This window comes from Tachypleus tridentatus, chromosome 9, assembly GCF_004210375.1.
Source record: "Tachypleus tridentatus isolate NWPU-2018 chromosome 9, ASM421037v1, whole genome shotgun sequence".
NCBI classification, from domain to species: Eukaryota; Metazoa; Arthropoda; class Merostomata; order Xiphosura; family Limulidae; genus Tachypleus; species Tachypleus tridentatus.
The window spans coordinates 72897320-72917859 of record NC_134833.1 but is presented as its reverse complement, the minus strand read 5'-3'; the positions used below and the strand labels follow the sequence as shown (position 1 = coordinate 72917859).

At 35.2% G+C, this 20540-nt stretch overlaps 1 protein-coding gene across 5 annotated transcripts in view; it reads right to left on the bottom strand.

The window, feature by feature from the left end:
* LOC143225489 (uncharacterized) overlaps positions 1 to 20540 on the bottom strand; it is an 82942-nt gene that overhangs the window by 8256 nt on the left and 54146 nt on the right. For all 5 annotated transcript variants that reach the window (XM_076454983.1, XM_076454979.1, XM_076454980.1 and 2 more), the window contains 4 exons: positions 19963 to 20137; positions 17890 to 18071; positions 14392 to 14539; positions 13206 to 13329 (listed from right to left, as the gene is read on the bottom strand). In XM_076454983.1, coding sequence (XP_076311098.1) covers positions 13206 to 13329; positions 14392 to 14539; positions 17890 to 18071; positions 19963 to 20137 — 629 coding nt within the window. The remainder of the gene's footprint in view (positions 1 to 13205; positions 13330 to 14391; positions 14540 to 17889; positions 18072 to 19962; positions 20138 to 20540) is intronic.

The following is a 20540-nucleotide window of genomic DNA, read 5'->3' as shown; positions in this document are numbered from 1 at the left end:
AAGTCCTTGGTGATGAATGGGGTCTAGCAACTTTAAGGCCGAGGGTCTGGCAGAGCCATAGACCATATTGATCCATAGTCGAGTTTTGATCGAATAAGAGCACGATATACCTTTAACATAGAACATCAATCTGCTCCTCAACTGGATGTAGAGAGGACATGGAGGATGTTCAGTGCTCTTGTGCATTTGACCCGTAGCTGCTTTAAGTGTGGTATAAAGGTCAGCTTACGGTCAAAGATAAGCCCCAAGAACTTGGCCTGAGGAACCACTGGCAGCGAAACTTCACCAATATGAAGTTCAGGATGAGGGTGAATACCCTGTTGGTGGCAAAAGTGCATGCAAACGGTTTAAGAGAGAGAGAAATTAAAGCCGTTCGCCAGAGTTCACTTCAGTACACAATTGAGGGCAGTTTGTAGTTGCCGCTCAATATATCTCATGTTCGACGACTGACATGAGATGTGAAAGTCGTCGACATACAGCCCATTCGCAATAGTGAGAGGGAGTTGTTCAGTGATGGCATTTATCTTTATACTGAAAAGTGTGACACTCAAAACACAGCCCTGAGGGACTCCAAGTTCCTGTACAAAAGAACGGGAAAATGTCGAACCCACATGAACTTGGAATCTCCTGTCCATTAAAAATATTTTAATAAACATGCGTAAATGGCCACGTAACCCATATGTATGGAGGTCTCGCAAAACGCCATACCTCCATGTTGTGTCATAAGCCTTCTCAATGTCAAAGAATATTGATACAAGATATTGGCGTTTGAGAAAGGCTTCTGTGATTGATGTTTCAAGTCGAATTAGGTGGTCTGTAGTGGAGTGCTGTAGTCAGAACTCACACTGAGTGGGTGAGAGGAGGTTGTTTGATTTGAGGAACCAAACAAGATGAGCATTAACCATCCTTTCTAAGGTCTTACAGAGGGAGCTCGTCAAAGCAATTGGACGGTAGTTTGAAGGAATCTTGGGATCTTTCCCTGGCTTAGAGAAAGGTAAAATAATATCCTGCCAGATACGGTTAAAGACAATTAGAAGGACATCAAGAGAAGCAGGAGACAGATGGTGCAGCATGTCATAGTGTACATCATCAGGTCCAACAGATGTACTGCCAGACCGATGAAGGGCCATTTTCAGTTCCACCAGTGAAAAGGGACAATTATAGTCAAAGAGACAGTCAGTTCAAAATGAAAGAGGTGAACGCTCTGCCCGAGTCTTGATTGCCAAGAAGGTGGAGGAACAAGCAGAAGTGCTAGATATCTGGCAAAAACTTTCACCTAGAGTATCAGCGATACTCTAGACAACAGCCACCTCCTGACCATCAGAGAGTAAGATCGAGAGGGGGACAGAATTGTAGTGCCCACTAACCTTTCAAATCCTGTCCTATATGACCTTGGAACTGGTGGTAGAAGATATGCTAGTTGTGAACTTAATCCAAGATTCCTTCTGGCTTTGACGTCTTACCCACCTAGCATGTGCACAGGCCCGTTGGAAAGTGATGAGGTTCGAAAGTGTGGGATATCTACGAAACGTATCCCAGCCCCGTTTTTGAGCCTTCCGTGCTAAGTGGCAAGTAGGATTCCACCATGGACGAGGATATCGTGGAAAACGTGTCGAGGTTTTAGGAATGCACTGAGTAGCTGCTTGTATAATACAGCCAGTTACCGCTGCCAGACAGTCGTCTATTGATGGCTGATTCATGATGGCAGGATCAGGTTCTGCGAAAGCAGTAAAAGTGGACCAGTCTGCCCGATCAGCTTCCACCGTGGCACGCGGGTAGTGTGGCATCGACCACGGCCAGTCTCTCTCAAAAGTATAGGAAAATGATCACTGCCTAGTGGATAATTGTCAACCCTCGATGAAAAATGGGAAAATAATGAAGGGGAGCAAACTGAGAGATCAATAGCGGTAAAGGACTGACTAGGTGCATGAAAATAAGTGGAAGAAACAGTATTGAAAAGAGAAAAATTGTGATGAGAGAGCATACGCTCTACAGAGCGACCCCTCCCATCAATAACAGCACTTCCACAGAGGGGATGATATCCATTAAAGTCCCTCAGGAGTACAAAGGGAGACAGCAACTGTTCAATGAGAGCATCAAGGTCTGATTGATCATATGTCTCTTCAGGGAACAGGTAGAGAGAACAAACAGTGATGGCATGACCCAAGGAAACATGGATGGCTACAGCCTCCAAGAGTGTGTTGAGTGACAAAGACAGGGTGGGCACATGCTGATCAACCAATAGTGCCACCCCTCCATGTACTTGTCCATCACACAGCCTGTCATTTCTGTACAAAGAAAACTGCCGAATGGTGACTGTATCAGCAGGTTTTAGAAATGTTTCTTGTAAGGAAAGACATACAGGATAGTAGGAAGCAATCTGTGTTTTGATATCATCCAGATTAGAACCTAAACCTCGACAGTTCCATTGTATCAAGGTGGCCATTTTTAATGACGGGTAGGCGAAGTGGCTGGAAAACCCTTCTGTTTACGACCATGTCTTTTTTCCTTACTGCCCGTAGTTGGAGGAGGTCTATCAATCTCCATGGTCTTTGTTATTGGAAGGGGATTCCAGTGACTGAGGACACGAGCTAATGATTGTTTTGGGGTGGGAGAAAAAAGATATATTAGAAGAAATGCCTGTATTTGAAACTAAAGGATGTGGATCTTGAGATTTGTTGGAATGTATGGGAGGAACAGAGATGGGTGTGGAAGTCGATTCATCAACCTTTTTAACCATGGAGGTCAAAAGGCTTTTCATTTGTTTTGAAAATGATTCTCTTGGAGGCACAGAGAGATCTGTCTGCACTCCCACTGTAGTTGTGGAATGAAGTGCAGCAGCATATGTCCAAGATGGAGTGGTGGGCAGCAATTTCCGAGCCTCAGGATAACTAATGTTATGTGTCGTTTTCAAACGCTCCACCTCTTTTTCCTCCAACCATTTTGGGCAAGAATGAAAGTAAGAGGGGTGAGAACCATTGCAGTTTACCCAATGTGGGTTCATGTCACAGTCATAGGCATCGTGGTCCTTGCCTCCACAACGAGCACGTGTCAGGGAACCACGACAAGATGTCTGTGAGTGGCCGAACCTCTGACATTGGAAACATCGGAGAGGGTTTAGAATGTATGGCCGTACCCTGCAAATTAGATAACCTGTCTTGATGGTGGCAGGTGCACGTGATGATGTAAATGTCAAAACGAGGGTATTTGTCGGCAGTATAACTCCATCTTTGCGAGTGGAGATGCGCCTCACTGTAAAAACTCCTTGAGTGGAGAGACCAGCGAGAATCTCCGACTTGGTGACATTCTTCAAATCCCTCTCAACAATAACTCCTCGTGATGAATTCAAGGTAGCATGAGGGGTAACCTCAATAGGTAAATCCCCAATTGCCGTTGAATTCAAGAGGAGTACACTGTGGTGGGTTGTGGATGTTTCAACTAATATGTCTCCAGATCAAAGCTTCTTTACTGACTTTGGAGAGCCAGCAAGACCCTCTAGTCCATTCTGAATAAAAAAGGGGGACAATTGCCCTAAATGTTTGTCTGAAAGAGAATGTAATATAAGAAAATGAGGTATGTGTGTTATAGATGTTGAAGATTGCTGCTCAGAGTCTTCAAGACGTGGTCGCTTACCTATTGACTGTTTTTTCACTATTTTATTTACATTATTTGAAGGAGAACCCATAGGAAAAAAGAAAAATTTTGGTACCCACTGCCCCCACCCACTATGGAGCCCTACAAGGGGACGCACTACAATGTCATGCAAGGACAATGCAGCAATACCAGGGTTTCGTGAGCACTATACCCAAACACCAGCATCAGGCACAATGTCCATAACACCCGCTGAGAACTTCCAACACTGACATTTGGTTGACTCTAGCCCAAGTGGACCAGCCAATTGACCCAAGGGGGCCACTCAAAAGTCGCCCGTCTACAGGAATTCAAGGCCAAAGTGGTGTGTTAGGGTTGGACCCCTCAACCACCAGGATCCTCTCCTCCCCTTCACTGGTTGCCACACACAGCAAACACGTGGGTGGATGTTTAGGTCCCAGAGAAGGTAACCAGACAGAACAGAACCTTCCCTGGGAGGTCCCCTCACGACGTACAGGAATCCACACCGAGGGGGGAACTTCAATTAAAGTGAAATACTAAAGTAAAATAAAAAGAAGAATTATATTTACTGAAATAATTATTATGAGATACATCTTATTTGGACTTGCAATTAATCACTGAATAAGAAATATGTGGCAATTATACTGTACTGAAGAGCTTTTTCACAAAGTTAAAGCAATTCAAAAGGTTCAACAAAACACACACATTCATAACTTGTACTAACAATAAAAAGTTCCATCATAAATTTACTGGATACATTTCTGAAATAAGCCAGAAAGGTCAAAACTTCAAACATGTTTTACAGATATAATTTAATTTTTGAGTTTTCAAAGAACTACAAAGCAACCCTACCTAATCCACTTGAAATGAGTGACAAAGATGAATCTTTAGTTCCAAAAATTAATACCTTAATAAGCAATTTCTCAAACAAATTAAAAAATTGGTCTGTTAAGAAAAAAATTTCAGAATTATTTTGTTAGTAATCCTCTAGAATCTGAAGTTAGCACAATGATTTATGTTTCTTTGTTTTGATGTTAAGCACAAAGCACCACAATGGCCTATGTGTGCTCTTGCCCCCCCACAGGCATCAAAACCCAGATTCTAACGTTGCAAGTCTACAGATATACAGCATTGCAACTTGGGGGCCCAGCAGAAAGAAACTGATTAAATCCTCTTAGAAACAACCAAAACACTGTTACCACAAAATTGACAATGGAAACTATGATATTTTTTCCAACCAAACAACATCATTCCCTTATGTGAAATAGACTGTATGCACACAATCAAACACTGACCCAACTCTAAAAACAAATTATTCATAATATTATTAAAACTTATAATATGTAAATTGAAAACTTTTATTTTTTCTATAAAAATTAATCTATGAGCACCTAAAATCTCTGGGCATCAGCAACTCTCTGGTCCTTAGAGCACAAGATCAAAAGAGAGGCAGAGGTATACTGCCAACTGACCTTCCAAATCTCATCTCATATGACTTTGGAACTGGTGGTAGAAGAAATGCTAGTTGTGAACTTAATCCACAGTTCCTTCTAGCTTTCATGTCTTACCTTCTGAGCACGTGCATGGGTCTTCTACAAAGCTATGTGGTTTGAAAGTGTAGGATATCTAAGAAAGGTATCCTAGACCTGCTTTTGAGCCTTCCGTGCCACCATGGAAAACTTGTGGAAGTTTTAGGAATAGAATAAGCAGCTGCTTGGACAATTTAGTCTGTTACTGCTGCCACAGAGTTGACTATTCATGGTTTACAGACAATGGCAGGATCAAGTTCCAAGACGGCAGTGAAAGAGGGCCAATAGGCCTTGTCCAATTTCCACCATGGCATGTGAGTCAGGTGGCATTGACCACAGCAAGTCTCCTTCATTATGATAAGAAAATGATCACTGCCCTGTGAATCACTGTCAAACTCCCTAAAGAAATGAGAGAAAAGTGAAGTGGAGCAAACAGAAAAATTACTAGCAGTAAAAAAGACTGACTAGGTGCATGAAAATAGGTGTAAGTACCAGTATTGAGGAGAGAAAGGTTATGATCAGAGATTATATGCTCTACAGAGTGACCCTTCTCCCATCACAGAATCTGTCATTTCAACACAAAGAACACACTGCTGAAAGGTGACTGTAAGGAATGACACACAGGACAGTAAGAATCAATTAGCACTTTGATGTCATCCAAATTAGAATGGAAACTATGACAGCTCCCACTGTATTAAAGTGGCCACTTTTAATCATACGAAAGAGAATTGGATGGAGAGCCCCTCTGTTTTCAACCATGTCATTTCTCTTTATTAGAAGGTCTATCGACCTCCACGGATCCTACTCTGGGTCGAGTGAGCAGGTCTCTTTCAGTAGATGAAGAATCCAATGACTGCTGGTGTGAACGCTAATCATTTTGCATCTCATGGCCAAAGGTGAAGATAGACCTATGAAAATGCCAAAAGCCATAGTCAAAGGAAGTGGATCCAGGGAGCCACTGGAAGGAACAGTGGGGAGAGATAGGTGATGATGTTAACTTTTCAACTCTCTTAACCATGGAGGGCAAAAGCTTCTTTGTGTGGTTTGAGAACAACTCTGTTGGAGACATGGAGAAATCTTTCTGCATTCCCACTGTAACAGTGGAATGGAGTGCAGTAGCATATGTCCGAGATGGAGTGATGGACATTAACGTACAAGCCTCAAGGTAATAAATGTTTTAAACCATTTTCAAATGCTGTATCTTTTTTTCTTCCATCAACCTATGGCAAGAACTACAGAAACAGGGGTGAGAGCCACTACAGTTAGCACAATGAGGGTCCATTTTGCACTTGAAGAGCCACTTCAATTAGCATGTGGCAAGGAATCATGACACGATATCTTCAAGTGACCGAACCACTGACATTGGAAATATGAGAAGGTTTGGAATATGTGGCTGTACCTTGCAATTCAGATAACCCTCTTTGATGGTGACAATTGGACGTTGTGATGTAAATGTCATAATTAGTACATTGGTCAGCATCATAATTCCATCTTTGAGAGTAGAGATACACCTTACTGCAGAAATTCCTTGGGTGTAGAAACCAGTGAGAATCTCTGACTCAGGGATATTCTTCAAAACTTTCTCAACAATAACTCCTCATAACAAGTTTAAAGTAGCATGGGGAGTAACCTCAATGGATATATCTCCAATGACCTTCAAATGCAAGAGGAGTTCAACTCTGCTTTGAAGTGGATGTTTCCACCAAGATGTCCCCAGAACGTAGCTTTTTGACTGACTTAGGAAAGCCAGCAAATCCCTTCTGAATAAAAAAAAGAGAGACATTTGCCCTAAACATCTGTCTGATAAAGAATGTAATATCAAAAAATGAAGTACAAGTGTTAAAGAAGTTGAAGATTGCTGTTCAGAATCTTCAAGATGTGGTTGTTTACTTACAAACTATTTTTTATTATTTTATTTTTATTTTGAGAATATTTTCATAATAAAGAAAGAATATTTTGGTGCCCACTGACCCCACCCACCAAGAAGCCCTTCAAAGAAACACACTACCATGCCAAACGAGGACACTGCAGCAATGCCAGGGTTTTGTGAGCACTATGCCCAAACACTAGCATCAGACATCATGTCCACAACATCCATTGAGAATGTCTAACACTGGTACTTGGTTGAACCTAGCCTGAGTGGACCAGCCAACTGATCCTGAGGGGGTCCACTCCAAGGCTGTTTGTCTACAGAAATATAAAGCCAAAGTGGTGCATTACGGTTCGACGCCTCAACCACCAGGATTTTCTCCTCCTCTTCACAGGGTCACAACACACGGCAAATACATGGGTGGTTGTTCAGATCCCAGAAAAGATAAACTGAAAGTACAGAACCTTCTCTAGGCCTGAGAGCCAATAGCTATCCAGTAGATGGTACACCTCTTTACAAACTTGGGCAGTCACTGGCAGAAAATTCCATGAGAAATAGTGAGGGGTTTATAATGAGATAATTATTTGTTTAATAAATGACAAACTGTTCTAAAATATATAATTATTAAGGGAAGATGGATAAAATATAAATAATACATGAAATAATTTGTGAGAAAACATTTCACCAAAATTTTCATTATTGTTCATCTTAACTCATTATCCTCCAATTTTGGAAAACCTTCTTGATATTCACTTGAAGGTTAAAATCAAGATTTTACTTTGCAAGTTTTGTAGAATTGCCTGGTTTGAAGAATTATGAAATTTGGTGTGAAGTACAAATATATTCAGTTTTGTTTCATGTTACATACATGAGTATGGTATCTGGACTCCCTAGCATATTAAAAAACAAAGTCCAGTGAGATATGGGCATATACGATCTCTAGGCCTGAGAGCCAATAGCTATCCAGTAGGTGGTACACCTCTTTACAAACTTGGGCAGTCACTGGCTGAAGATTCCATGAGAAACAATCGCAGAAGCCTGAAAATCCTAGTCAACTGGACCTCTCCTTATTTAAGTGAAACTGTGAGGCAGTACTCAGGTTCCCTAATCAATGTACAGCTGTGCGTCACTGAATTAGACTCCTGGGAGCTCAGAGGATTATGACAATGGTTGGTATGATAACTGACACATCTTTCACACTATGTAGGTGTGGCAAAAAAACCCTTTGGCAACAGAGAGGAGGTAATTATAGAAGGCTCAAGGAGCTTGAACCCATTAGTCTAAGCTCTATTGACTGGAGCAAAAACTAAACAAGGCAGTCTTATTCAAGGACATCACTGCCTACCTCTTCTCTGAGAAGAACCCTAAGAAAAACAGAGTAAACAAAGCTCAATCCTCTGAACCCTGGCTAGTTTGTCATAGTTGGTGAGCCTTCATAGTTGCAGTCAACAAACATCACTAGGATATTACATTTGCAACATATAAACCCTGATAGACATCTGTTTAAACAACATACATGGAAAAAGAACTGCAATTACTGACTGGGAACTAGCAAAATATAATACTGAAGTTGCAGCACTCCAGCAGGCTTGCAAATCAAGAAACTTCTGAGAGAAAATAATTACACTTTCCTTTAATCAGAAAAAAAGAGTTGTGACACATGAAAGACAAGAAGTGGGTTCTGATGTTCAAAACAGTTCACAAAATAGTCACTCTACTGCCATCTGATAGATTAACATCCTAAGGACTTCTAATTCATTAAGGCAGACACGTTATTGTCATCTTTATGGGAGGAAATTGTGTTCAAAAGTAATGTTGATCACCAGTGAAGCAGCTCCATGATACCACTTATCAAAAGTACTTAAAAGTTTTCAGTAAAGACTGATGAAAAAATTCCTAATTGGTTTTACAAAAATGATATAAAAGCTTAGAATAATCAATTAGATACTGATGGTTCTTAAATTCACACATATAAAGACAGTATTGCCACTACCAATCACTGGAAAGAGCACTTGCAAGACCTATTAAATCACTCATTCACTACAAGTGTCAATGTTCTAAAAACAATTAAAAACACTTTCAGTCCAAAAGGAGCTTTGAAAACATTCCAACAATGTACTGGTTCAATGTTGGTTTGATATCTTGTATAAGTAGGGCTTATTTGATTTTACATTTATTTCTTTGTTTCCCTACTTATTTCCGTTATTTTCTCTACTTTAATTATGCAAAGTCTGCCAATTTGACCAGTCTCATAACCATCATAAAAAAATTAGGAAATAAGTAAAAATTATGCTTTTCACCATGCTAGAATGACTACAAATTATAACAAGAAAACACAAATATTCAGTCTGAATTTTAATATATATATATTTATAAGATTGACCTTCCAGGCATACCTGGCTAACACTACATAACACTTGCATTGATGCAGTGCATATGTTTTCATGTTACCATATACAGTGATATAAAACTGACCTTATAGTATTTACAAATTGGAATTGGCTGTGTTTTAGCGTACTAGTATTTTATAATATATTGTCACATTTCAATTACTATACATTATTACTATTTAGCAACAAGTTATTGAACTGATTTTTCTTAAAATATAGAACAATAAATAAAAAGTAAAGCAAACATCTGTTCTAGCTATGACCTTTGAACACAGTTGCTGCTGGATGTAAGTTGCTATATCTTAAAATTTCATATGTGGAAAATATGAAACAAAATATTTTAAATTTTTATATATATATTATAACCATAAATTCTTAAGCCATAAACAGAGCACAAAATATGCTGCATATTTTAAAAAAGGATTCTAGGGTTCAAGTTACAATGTGGGATTACAAAATGTATCCTAGGTTTTGCAGGTGACTGCAGAATAGAACCTGCATTGCAGTGGGGATACACTGTCTCTCAGTCTTAAATCCAACTTGTTAGAAATAGGAGAGCAAGATGTGGGTGCTTAAGCCCACAACATCCCACATGTATATCACCCTTCACTGCCTGCAAAGAATTGTGGGAAGGTGACTGCTCTCCCAAATGAAAATAAGAATAAGAAAAAGATAAACAATAAATGAAAATATGTATATATACAGTTGAATAACCCACATCATAAATTGCTATATCAATACCATACAATCTACTTGAATTTATAAAGCTTAGTAACTAAGCTGTATTTATGGCTTATACAAATATGAAACTTAGCAGATTGAAGATATAAGCCTACCTTCTTGAAACCTTGATTTCAAAAAAGATGGTAGCTTTAACAAATTAAAATGGTTGAGAAAACCACTAAGGGGGACATCCTAAACCATTGATTGGTTATTCATATCATATACTAAAGTAAGTGTATACAAGGGAAAGAGGTGTGTGTGTGTGTGTTTTCTTTAAGCAAAGCCACATCGAGTTCTCTGCAGAGCCCACTGAGGGGACTCATACCCCTGATTTTAGCATTGTAAATCTGTAGACTTACCGCTGTACTAGCAGGGGGCTGGAAAAAGGTGAATGAGGATCATGGTGTTTGATTCAGTATGTAAGCCATATCTCAGCAAAATAAAAAGATATCAGGTTCTTATTTTATATTATAGCTTTTCAATATTAGTTATTTGAGTTCCCACTTTGTAGGAAACTACAGACTTAGTATTTTGATATCACAAGTATCTTATTTTAACCAGTGCTGCATTCTACAATTTGATACCAAACTTAGACATAAATTAATAAAATAGTACTTCAATAAAATTTTGAATGCAAGTCAACAAACATGATGACATGGCCTTTGATCCATCACCCATCATGAAAAGTTAAAGGAACTGGAAAGAAACAACTTCATGAATGGAATATATTCCATCAGATATTCTTAAATGCAGTAGCATTGAAAAAGTTGCATGAGAACTTAAAAGTGCTATCATTATCTTCATCTAAGAAAAAAAGAATGTTATCAGGTTATTTCTCTCTTCTTTATAGCTGGATAAACCTTTTTAAAAATTATCCTGAAATGCCTACAAATCACTGCAAACAGATTCCTCCAAAGAATCAATGGGGTTTCAGAACTAACAGATCAATTATTGAAATTATATCCATGTTGCACCAACCATAAGAAAAAGTGCTCAAAAACATCAAAACATGCTTTCTTGATTTTACAAGGGCATTTAATTCAGTATACTGAGAAACCTTGTGGAAGCTGTTGAGCTTATGAGGATATCCTGACAAGCTGGTGAAGATGATGATAAGAAATCACAAGTCTCTGTTGGTGGTGAGAAGTGAAATCCTTGATGCACATCATGGGATAAAGCAGAAGTGCATCCTCACTCCAGAGATGTTCATAATATTCTTCAATGCAATTCTAAAAATCAATAAAGAGAGGAAGCTCAAATGTTATTTACATTAGCATAAGAATAGATGGTAACGTTTTCAACCTTAGAAGGTTAAAGGAAAATATAAAAGTGCATGCAGTTTATGTAAAGAAACTTTTGTTTTCATGAACAATTCCACCCTTGTGGCCTATAATTTAGATGATGTACAAAGAGCTCTCAGTCCTTTTATTCCAGGAACCACAAAGTTTGGCTTTACCATCAATACAATGGAAACAAAACAATGAAACATGTACCACATACACACCTCTCCTATAAATCTGGGGGTTTCTCAAACTTTAGTAAATATAGAAGTTGTTTACAAGTTAAATTGCTAACATGTTTGAAGTTATTGATTCAAAATAAATGAGGTTACACACACACACAAAATAACAGAGAATCAGAAGCATTACAAAATTCCATCCATGTCAGAACCAAAAAGAGCAATAAACAGAAAAATGGCACTTGACAAAGATCTAGAATTACAGATCAACAGTTAATGGAAACCAATGATAAAAGAACAATACAGACCCATCCATTCGAGCAATAGTCCTAGCAACTAGCTCTTTAGCATGACTGCAGAATCTCCACATCAAAGGTGAGCATATACAAATCACAAATCTAATAAAGAAGCAATGAAGTTACAGTTTAATTACTTTCAACTGCATGTTAATTGACACCTGTTTTTTTCAAACAACAATCCAAATAATAAACGGATCACCAAGAAAACAACTGTAAAGTTATGAAGATATTTTGAAATTACAAATTCCATTGTTAGTGATCTGCAACAATATACACTGAACATAATATACATAAAAATCATCGTTTCTCGCAAAAACTGAAAAAGATAAAAAAATATATAGATATACACACACACACACACACACACACACACACAAAGTTAAAAATATGGAAGCATAACACAAACACCAAAAAAGATTTACAGAACAAAGAGAACTTGGAATTTATACAAGTTAAAAAAAGACCACAATCCCTAAAATGTACCAATATATATTTTACAATCAGATATTCTAGTACTACTTTTACACTTTTGATTGTAGTTATCATTTAGACTTGGGTATAATGTCCAGAACTCAAAACCTGAAACTGACTTAGAAACAAGTTCCAACCCAATTGTCTAAATTGATCTATTTCAGTAAGAGTAAACTGCCACTTTCAGTGTAGACTTGGTCATGAACTTACTTATTTCTATGCAAAAAATAACCAGAATCATTAGAATAAGAGTAATAACATATAAAGTATATATGACGATCTTTACAAAATGCTTTATCAAATGAAACAAGGCAAGACCTTTATTAACATTTAAAATACCATCTTCCAGATCCAAGACAAGAGAAACATTTGTTTTTGAATAAAAGGAAACAATATTTAAAATAAAAAAATTGTATTCCTTTAGGAAGCTCTTTTTCTTGATAATTTTATTTCAATGCATATCCCATCACAATCACATAAACTAACTACATTCATTGTAAATGAAATTCCATTTCAGTCTGCAGTTGTAAGTAACAAAATGTGTAGGATCATTTCTTGATGTTTTCAGTGTTTTCCACTTGCTTTCTAAGCTTTTACTAGAAACAGCATATATAAAAAAATGACTTTTACTTCAAACAAAAAAAAAAAAAAGGATAATACTGATCAAAGAAAGGATAAAGAATGCTAATAGCTATGCAGTCACTACCAGCATTTTGTCTTCACAGAATGGAAGCCATGATCCATAGCTATTATTCTTGCATATTTTAGAAAATTCAAACATTTTTCAGATGTTGCAGGTTAAACCACAATTTTAGTGTTAGTGTAAAAAGTAATAATGAAAATAAACCTTACCTATAAGCCTCATCTGAAGATAGTCGCAGATAGTGCATGACATATGCAATAGCAATTGTAGGTGAACGGGATATGCCAGCCAAACAATGTACTAGCACACAACCACTACCCTCTCGCACTTTGTCTATTAAAAAAACATCCAGCTGATTATGGTGAAAAAAAGCTATGAATAAAATATATATAATTATAATTAGCAATTGTCCTATTGATAAGTAAGACCTTGCACGTAAATCTTTTTAATCTCTATTACAAACAGAATATAATGATTTGCCAAAAATTAGAACAAAAATCATTATAACCCTAACAGGACAGACCTGTATATCGGCAAGATATCCTGAATTAACAGAAGCCACAAATAATTAAAGACTAGTAGAGACACGCAAAACATATACAGCCAAATCAGTATGTTTAATACAACAGTACTTTTCTTATATAGAAGATTTTTAGAATACAAAAGAAATGTAATTAATAGCAAACCCCAAAAATGACAAGTCCACTTGTTTTAGGCCTAATATTAGTTAAGGTTTTAATAAGCATGACATGTATTTGATAGAGATGTATATTACCAGTATAACTTCATTGCACTTAATACTATTCTTCAACCTTATTGCAGACCTATACAGAAACATTACGTTTTTAATATGTTGTTGTATAAAATGTCCACTAAAATATATTTACATCCACTATAATGAAGTGAGTGCACATGCACATTTACATAATAAGATGAAGGTGCATTTTAGAACACAGAAATTAGGTGTTATTATACCAGATGTTACCTGTTTTTGTTTGTCAGTGAGAAAGTTTACTAAATCATAAACTTTTACCATATTAAAAATGCTTTAGCATCCATATTGATAAATATAATTTTAAAGGTTTTAAATTTATTATCTTTTAATTTTTCTCTTCAATGTTCAGGTTATTAGAAATAAGGCTATGGAGCAACTATACCATCTCTAAATGCTTAATTAATGGTTAGAGAACAATCAATTTGGCAAATACTGAAAACGTAAAGCCATTTTTTCTGTAATCTCTGAAGTACATTTCGTTTCACTATGTATAATAATATCAGCTTGCTACTAAGAAAATGCATTTAACACATTGTTGCTACAATAATCAAAGCAACCATTTTACTCTGAGAGTTCAAGTTTGTTAATGCTCATTCTCATGAGCTGTTTCTAGTACCTACCTAAGAATTGGAAAGCTTTAGGAAAGAATGGCAAGAGCTTCTCACTGTAGTTATCATTGACAGAAATCCTCATGAAATGTGTATCTTGGATAAAGTCTGGCTTTGGACAGTTGGCACTGACATTCAACTCATATGTGATGTTATGATTCTGGGAAAATTAAATATTCACAGTTAAATTATGACAAATATGAAAATTTGGTTTGAGAGAATTCACAAAAGTTATTATCTGTTCCCAGAATTATTGGATAACTTTTATGCCTACTCTCTCATTTAACAAACACACACAAGACTTGTTGTGTTGTGTGTTTTTGTTAAATGGAAGGGTAGGCATAAAAGTTATCCAACAATTCTAGGAACAGATAATAACTTTTGTGAATTCTCTCTCTAGTGTTATTTAAACTGGAGCTTAAATATTATCTTATTTGATAAAAAGGTTATGCATTTCTGTTACAATGGTTAAAAATGTTAAATAACTTGGCTGAGTTCATTTTGAAATTGTATTATATAAGTAAGGATGCAAAGATGTATGAAGGATATGAATATACATATGCTGTTGACAAAAGCCACAAAAGCTATACAATGTCAACTAATGACAAAAAATAGCAGCAGGACTCAACAAGCATTACAATACAATAAAATCAGCATACTACTTCATATCAGATGTCACAACAATTTAAACCACAATTTAGTTTCCATGCAGCACCAAGTACATCACTGAATACCAAATGTATGGCTATCTTTGACCACATCATGTATGATATGCATAGCAACTGTTTATTACTTCAGAAATGAGGTCTTGGTGATGAGAAACCCAGTTGAAATAAAAATATATCTCAGAGCAGTTAGTATGGGTGTTAACACTTTTATTCATAAGCAGAGAACAATGTTTCGACCTTCCTAGGTCATTTTCAGGTTAACGAAGAGAGTCAGTAACTGATTGTTACCTGACATGTGTTAGGAATGAGAGTATAAATGGGTATGAGAATGTAGGGGGCTATGAAGTTACATGTTAGGTTATTAATTAGTATAGGTATAAAGGTGTTCCTTTATATTGGTTTAATTTTGGTTTCAGTTGTTGTTTAAGTAGGGCTTGTTTGATTTTGCATTTGTTTCCCTAGTTAGTATCTGGGAGTTTTCTATGCTGTGTTTATTTGATTTGCAGTGTTCACCCCAACATTAAGTTTACCTGTGAACAGGAAAAAAAAACACAACTAATCAAATAGCATTTCTTAACTTCAAGATCACCAGAACTGATACACAATTCAAAACAGAAATCCACAGAAAAATCACCCATACTGGATTACACATTCCCTGGGACTCAGCACATGAAACAAAACAAAAACTCAACATATTAAAAAGATCAAATAAACACAACCACAAAACTATGCTCATCCAATAAAATCAATGATGAAACCAACAAAATAAAAAACACTTCATCAACATCAATTTCCTCAAAAAACTGTGGAAAAAATTATACTCACACAAATAGAACAACAAAAAACAAAGAACAATAACTCCCAAGATACAACAAACTACAAAACCTTATACTGCTGCATACCACATGTTGTCGACATCAGTGAAAAAATAACCAACATTTGGAAGAAAACATAACAAAACACAACATTCCAGTAAACACCAAATTTATTAAAACACCAGGTACAAAACTAAAGTCCATACTATGTAAAAACTACACTGACAAACACAACACCAACATAATTTATAAAATACAATGCAACAGCTGCCATGACATCTATATTGGAGAAACAAGTAGAAAAATGGAAACTAGATTTAAAGAACACAAAAAACACCTTCACATGTTTTTGAACACTGCAAATCAAATAAACACAACATAACCATAGAAAACTCCCAGATACTAGGTAGGGAAACAGATATAAACAATGCAAAATCAAAGAAGTCCTACTCATACAACAATTAAAACCAAAATAAAGGAACACCTTTATACCTATAATAATTAATAACCTGACATCCAACTGCAACACCCCCTACAATCCCGTACCCATTTACACTCTTGTCCCTAAAATGGGTCTGGCAACAGTCAATTGAAGGCTCTCTTTGCTAACCTGAAGATGTCCTAGGAAGGTCAAAAAGTTTTTCTCTGCTTATCAATAAAAGTGTTAATACCCATACCAGCTTTATGAGGTACAAACATGAGGTCTCTCTCTTGGAGCTCAAGCAGACTGATTTACAGGATTAAAACTTAACTAACCAATGATCATTAATGAGTAAGCTATTCTTGTTTATGTTTTCTAAGAAAGGACAGAAGAATTCTCCCAAATTATCTAAATGATGAGACTCATCAGAACTAAAGATTTTGACTTACAACTGATGTTTTGTTTTTGTGCCTAAACATGTAATTGGAAACACAATACAATCCATATGCACTAATGAAGCAGCAATAAAAGAAGTTTTCAATTTGATTCAAATGGGTTTAAAAATATACTGTATTATATTAAGATTAGATTATAAGAATATTTGGGTAAATTGCATTTTATAAGAATGATATTCCAAATATTTAGCTGCTCTTGAAACTTCATTGTTGACCAAGCTGAATATGATGGTCATTATTATGCACTACTCCAAATACTGCAAATTACAAAACCATGCAAACCAGAAGAACAATTGTTTATTTATATTGTACTGTGGCCATTGAATCAAACAAATTGGTTTTCTCCACTTTTTTGGGTTATTTTTCTTTCCTTGTTTATTATCCACTTGTTAGTATAATGTGATATGCCTAGCTTCATCTATGTTTTCTTCTTTTAAGGTTATAAGAGCTCACTTTCATTAACATGGCATTTAATTTGCAGCTTGCATTGTGAAATGACTGGAAATTCTCCATGAAACAAACATATAGATGATAAATGCATTGCTCACAGAATTAGCCCTTTGTAATAAATATACAGTCATTTAAGCTGTCGATTTGTGGTATCAGTACATGCCCATGTACTCTCTAAATACTATTATTTCATAAGTTTTAAGAACTTTGTCAAGATGTAACCAATATGTATACAAATGGAAATTGAAAATTTTAGTGAAAATTTTCACAAACTATCTTTATTGAGAAAAACATAATTGTATGCTATGAAGAACAATTTATTCTGCTTTAATGAAGAAATCTGTATAATAACCATCTCACCGTATTATACTGATTTTGTATTACTAATTACAAAGAAATATCAATGTTTTTTAAAAGTTTCCAGTTGGAGTTCCTAATAGTATCCCCCCATTATCATACACCTTCATTGGCTCAACAGCAATATTTAATCTAGAAAGCTGATGACGCAGCATTTTTACTCCATAGTTTTGCAGTCTATCTGCTTATTTTTTAACATATATAATATACAACTTAAATGCAAATTATGGCCTTATTTACAAAATTTTTTTAACAACATATATGTAGTAGAAGATACTTTTATGCTAAGAACTAGTTTTAGTTATTTTTACTTGCCTATAGCTTAAGTTACAGGGATTACCCACCTTTAATATTTCTTTATTGAATGCATCACTTTGGGAACCAAGGTACATGAATGGCAAAATTTTGGTTGGCCCTTGGTGGGTAACTGATAGACAAGGCTGTGACAGGGATGTTAATGGTGTGCATTTCCATGTTTTATCTTCACATAAATTAGGATAAGCAGCCTGGAATTCCAGAAAACCTCCTGTGTTGCATAGTAAAAGAATATTTGTAGCAAGGTTAAAAATCAGTTCATTATTACAATTTTTAATGTACTTAATCCTAAATTACAAAAAATTATCTTTTACTTTTTAACAACTCAAAAAGAATAATAAGACATAGTCAACATGAATACTTGTTACTATGCTATACCACCATTAACAACATCACACTCCTATTCTAAATGTTTTTCATTAAACACACACAAAAAATCAATGTATAGGCATGTACATATGTATGATATTTTAGCATGAAGCTGCAAATGCCTTGTCAATGTTGTATCCACTAACTGAATCAAACCCTAAATTACACAATTTTAAACCCTAAACGAAACTGCTAAGCTGGGAGATAATTAGTAAATAAATATTATTCCATACTTTACTATGTACATAACTGAAAATGTTTAAAAATAGTAGATTTAATGATGTCACAACAGAAAAATATGGGATTTTTTTTAAATGAAAAAAAACCTCTCAAATTCAATGAGGCCAAATAATTTAAATATACACTTTAAAAAACTCAAAACATTCATAAATTTTGTTTCTATGCCTTTAGAGCTAGCTAGAGTTAAGTGTTTGTGTAAAAAAGCATGAGTGTTATTAAATGCAAAGAAATTTCAAAAGAGAAATTATTTGTCCATACGTCAATCCAATCTTGGGAATAACAGAATAAATATAGAAAGTGGGAAATTTATAATTTTATGCCTTTTAAATGAACTGATGAACTGACAGTTATCCATTCCATTGGTAATTGTTTTTATTTTACCTAAGCACTACTTCAACACACTTGTAAGACTGGTAAAAAAATAATGAGAAAGTTAAAAAGATTCACACACAATAAAGTTGACAATGTTTCTTCATCAAAACTACATTGTTTGAAATTATTTCTTTCATGATTTTACATGCTCCAGGTTCAAATTTTACCTAAAACATAAATGCAGATGAAATACGAGAGAAAAATCTAAAGTGTTTAGTGAGTCTTGAAATATTCATGAAGTTTTTCTAATGAAAGAAAACAGCTCTATTGATAGGAGTGTCATTTGGCTGACAGGATAGTGACAACCTTTTCACAAGGCTTAATGACAGTTTTTTGTCTTTCTCAACCTAAAATATCAGCAAAAATAAATTTGATTTAGATTTTATACTGCTCTAGTATTTAGGTTTAAGACATTATTTTACACTAATCAGTCATTTTCTGCCTAGATATATTGGTCACTTTCATTTAAAAGCCAATACACTACAAATATACAAAATTATTCACTGAAAAAAAATTTACTGAATAAGTGCTTCTTATCAGTAATGAAATGCATCTGGACTGCATCCTCAATCTCAAAAACACCCTTACCACAGTGGATTTACAGATTGAGGTAAACTCCATCCTGTGATTCAAGTTTGATTCTACAGAAATTATATTTTAAAATAAAAAAGGATTTCACAATTAAATGTGTTATTCCAAACCCTCTGTGTTTCAGCATGTTTGAAGAAAAATTTCAGTTACCTCAGTCAGTTTGTGTGTTTTGAAAAAAAAGTTCAATGTATTTCAGATTAATCTCTTTTTGAAAATGTCCACTATAACGTTTATGTTATAATGTTTAGAGACTATACTGATGATAAACTTAATGCCTCTGCAGATAATCTGGACAGATATAAGGCTTGCTATAATTTTCTTGTCAATACATAAAAATAATCTAGCAAGACAAATTTTATGGTAATAACTACTACATAATTTTGGAACACTGTGATCATACTATTCTCTACAACTACAATATGAAAATGAAATAAATTTACTAAGACATTAATAAAATAATTTTATTCCATAAAATGTACATGAAATAAATGTCTCACAAATTTTATAAGTAAGTAAACTTTAGAACTCACCTTTGACTAAATTCACACTTCTAAATACTTGTGCCAATTTTGTCATTAACACAGCTATGAAAGTATCAGTGGCATTTATGTCCACAGAATATGACCTCTGGTCATAAACTACAACATCATATGTTTCATCAATATCAAACTGGCAAGTATGTAACAATAGTTCTTTCACAGAAATCTGAAAAAGACAAATCAAACAAAATTTAATTAATGTACTCAGAAAATCATAAAAAAAAGAAGTTTACCAAACGCACCAAAGATTATAAATTTGTGCCAGTTTGCTAGTTAGTTCTGTAACTACCCAATTTGATAACAATGACATTTTGACATGCAATTTTTACATATTAGTATAATAAAATTATTGATTTGTTTAAATATTGTGAACATAGCCATTACAGCTGGGCAGTTATCTCTAATAATCAACATAAGTTACCTATAAGAATAGCTGACATCAAAGAGTCATCACATAAAATAATCAATTTGTAGAAATCATGATTAAATTGACTAATGTAAAAGAAAGTAATAAACTAATTAAAAATAGTGTTTTTGATTACATGGATAGTTGAAGTAATCAGAAACTA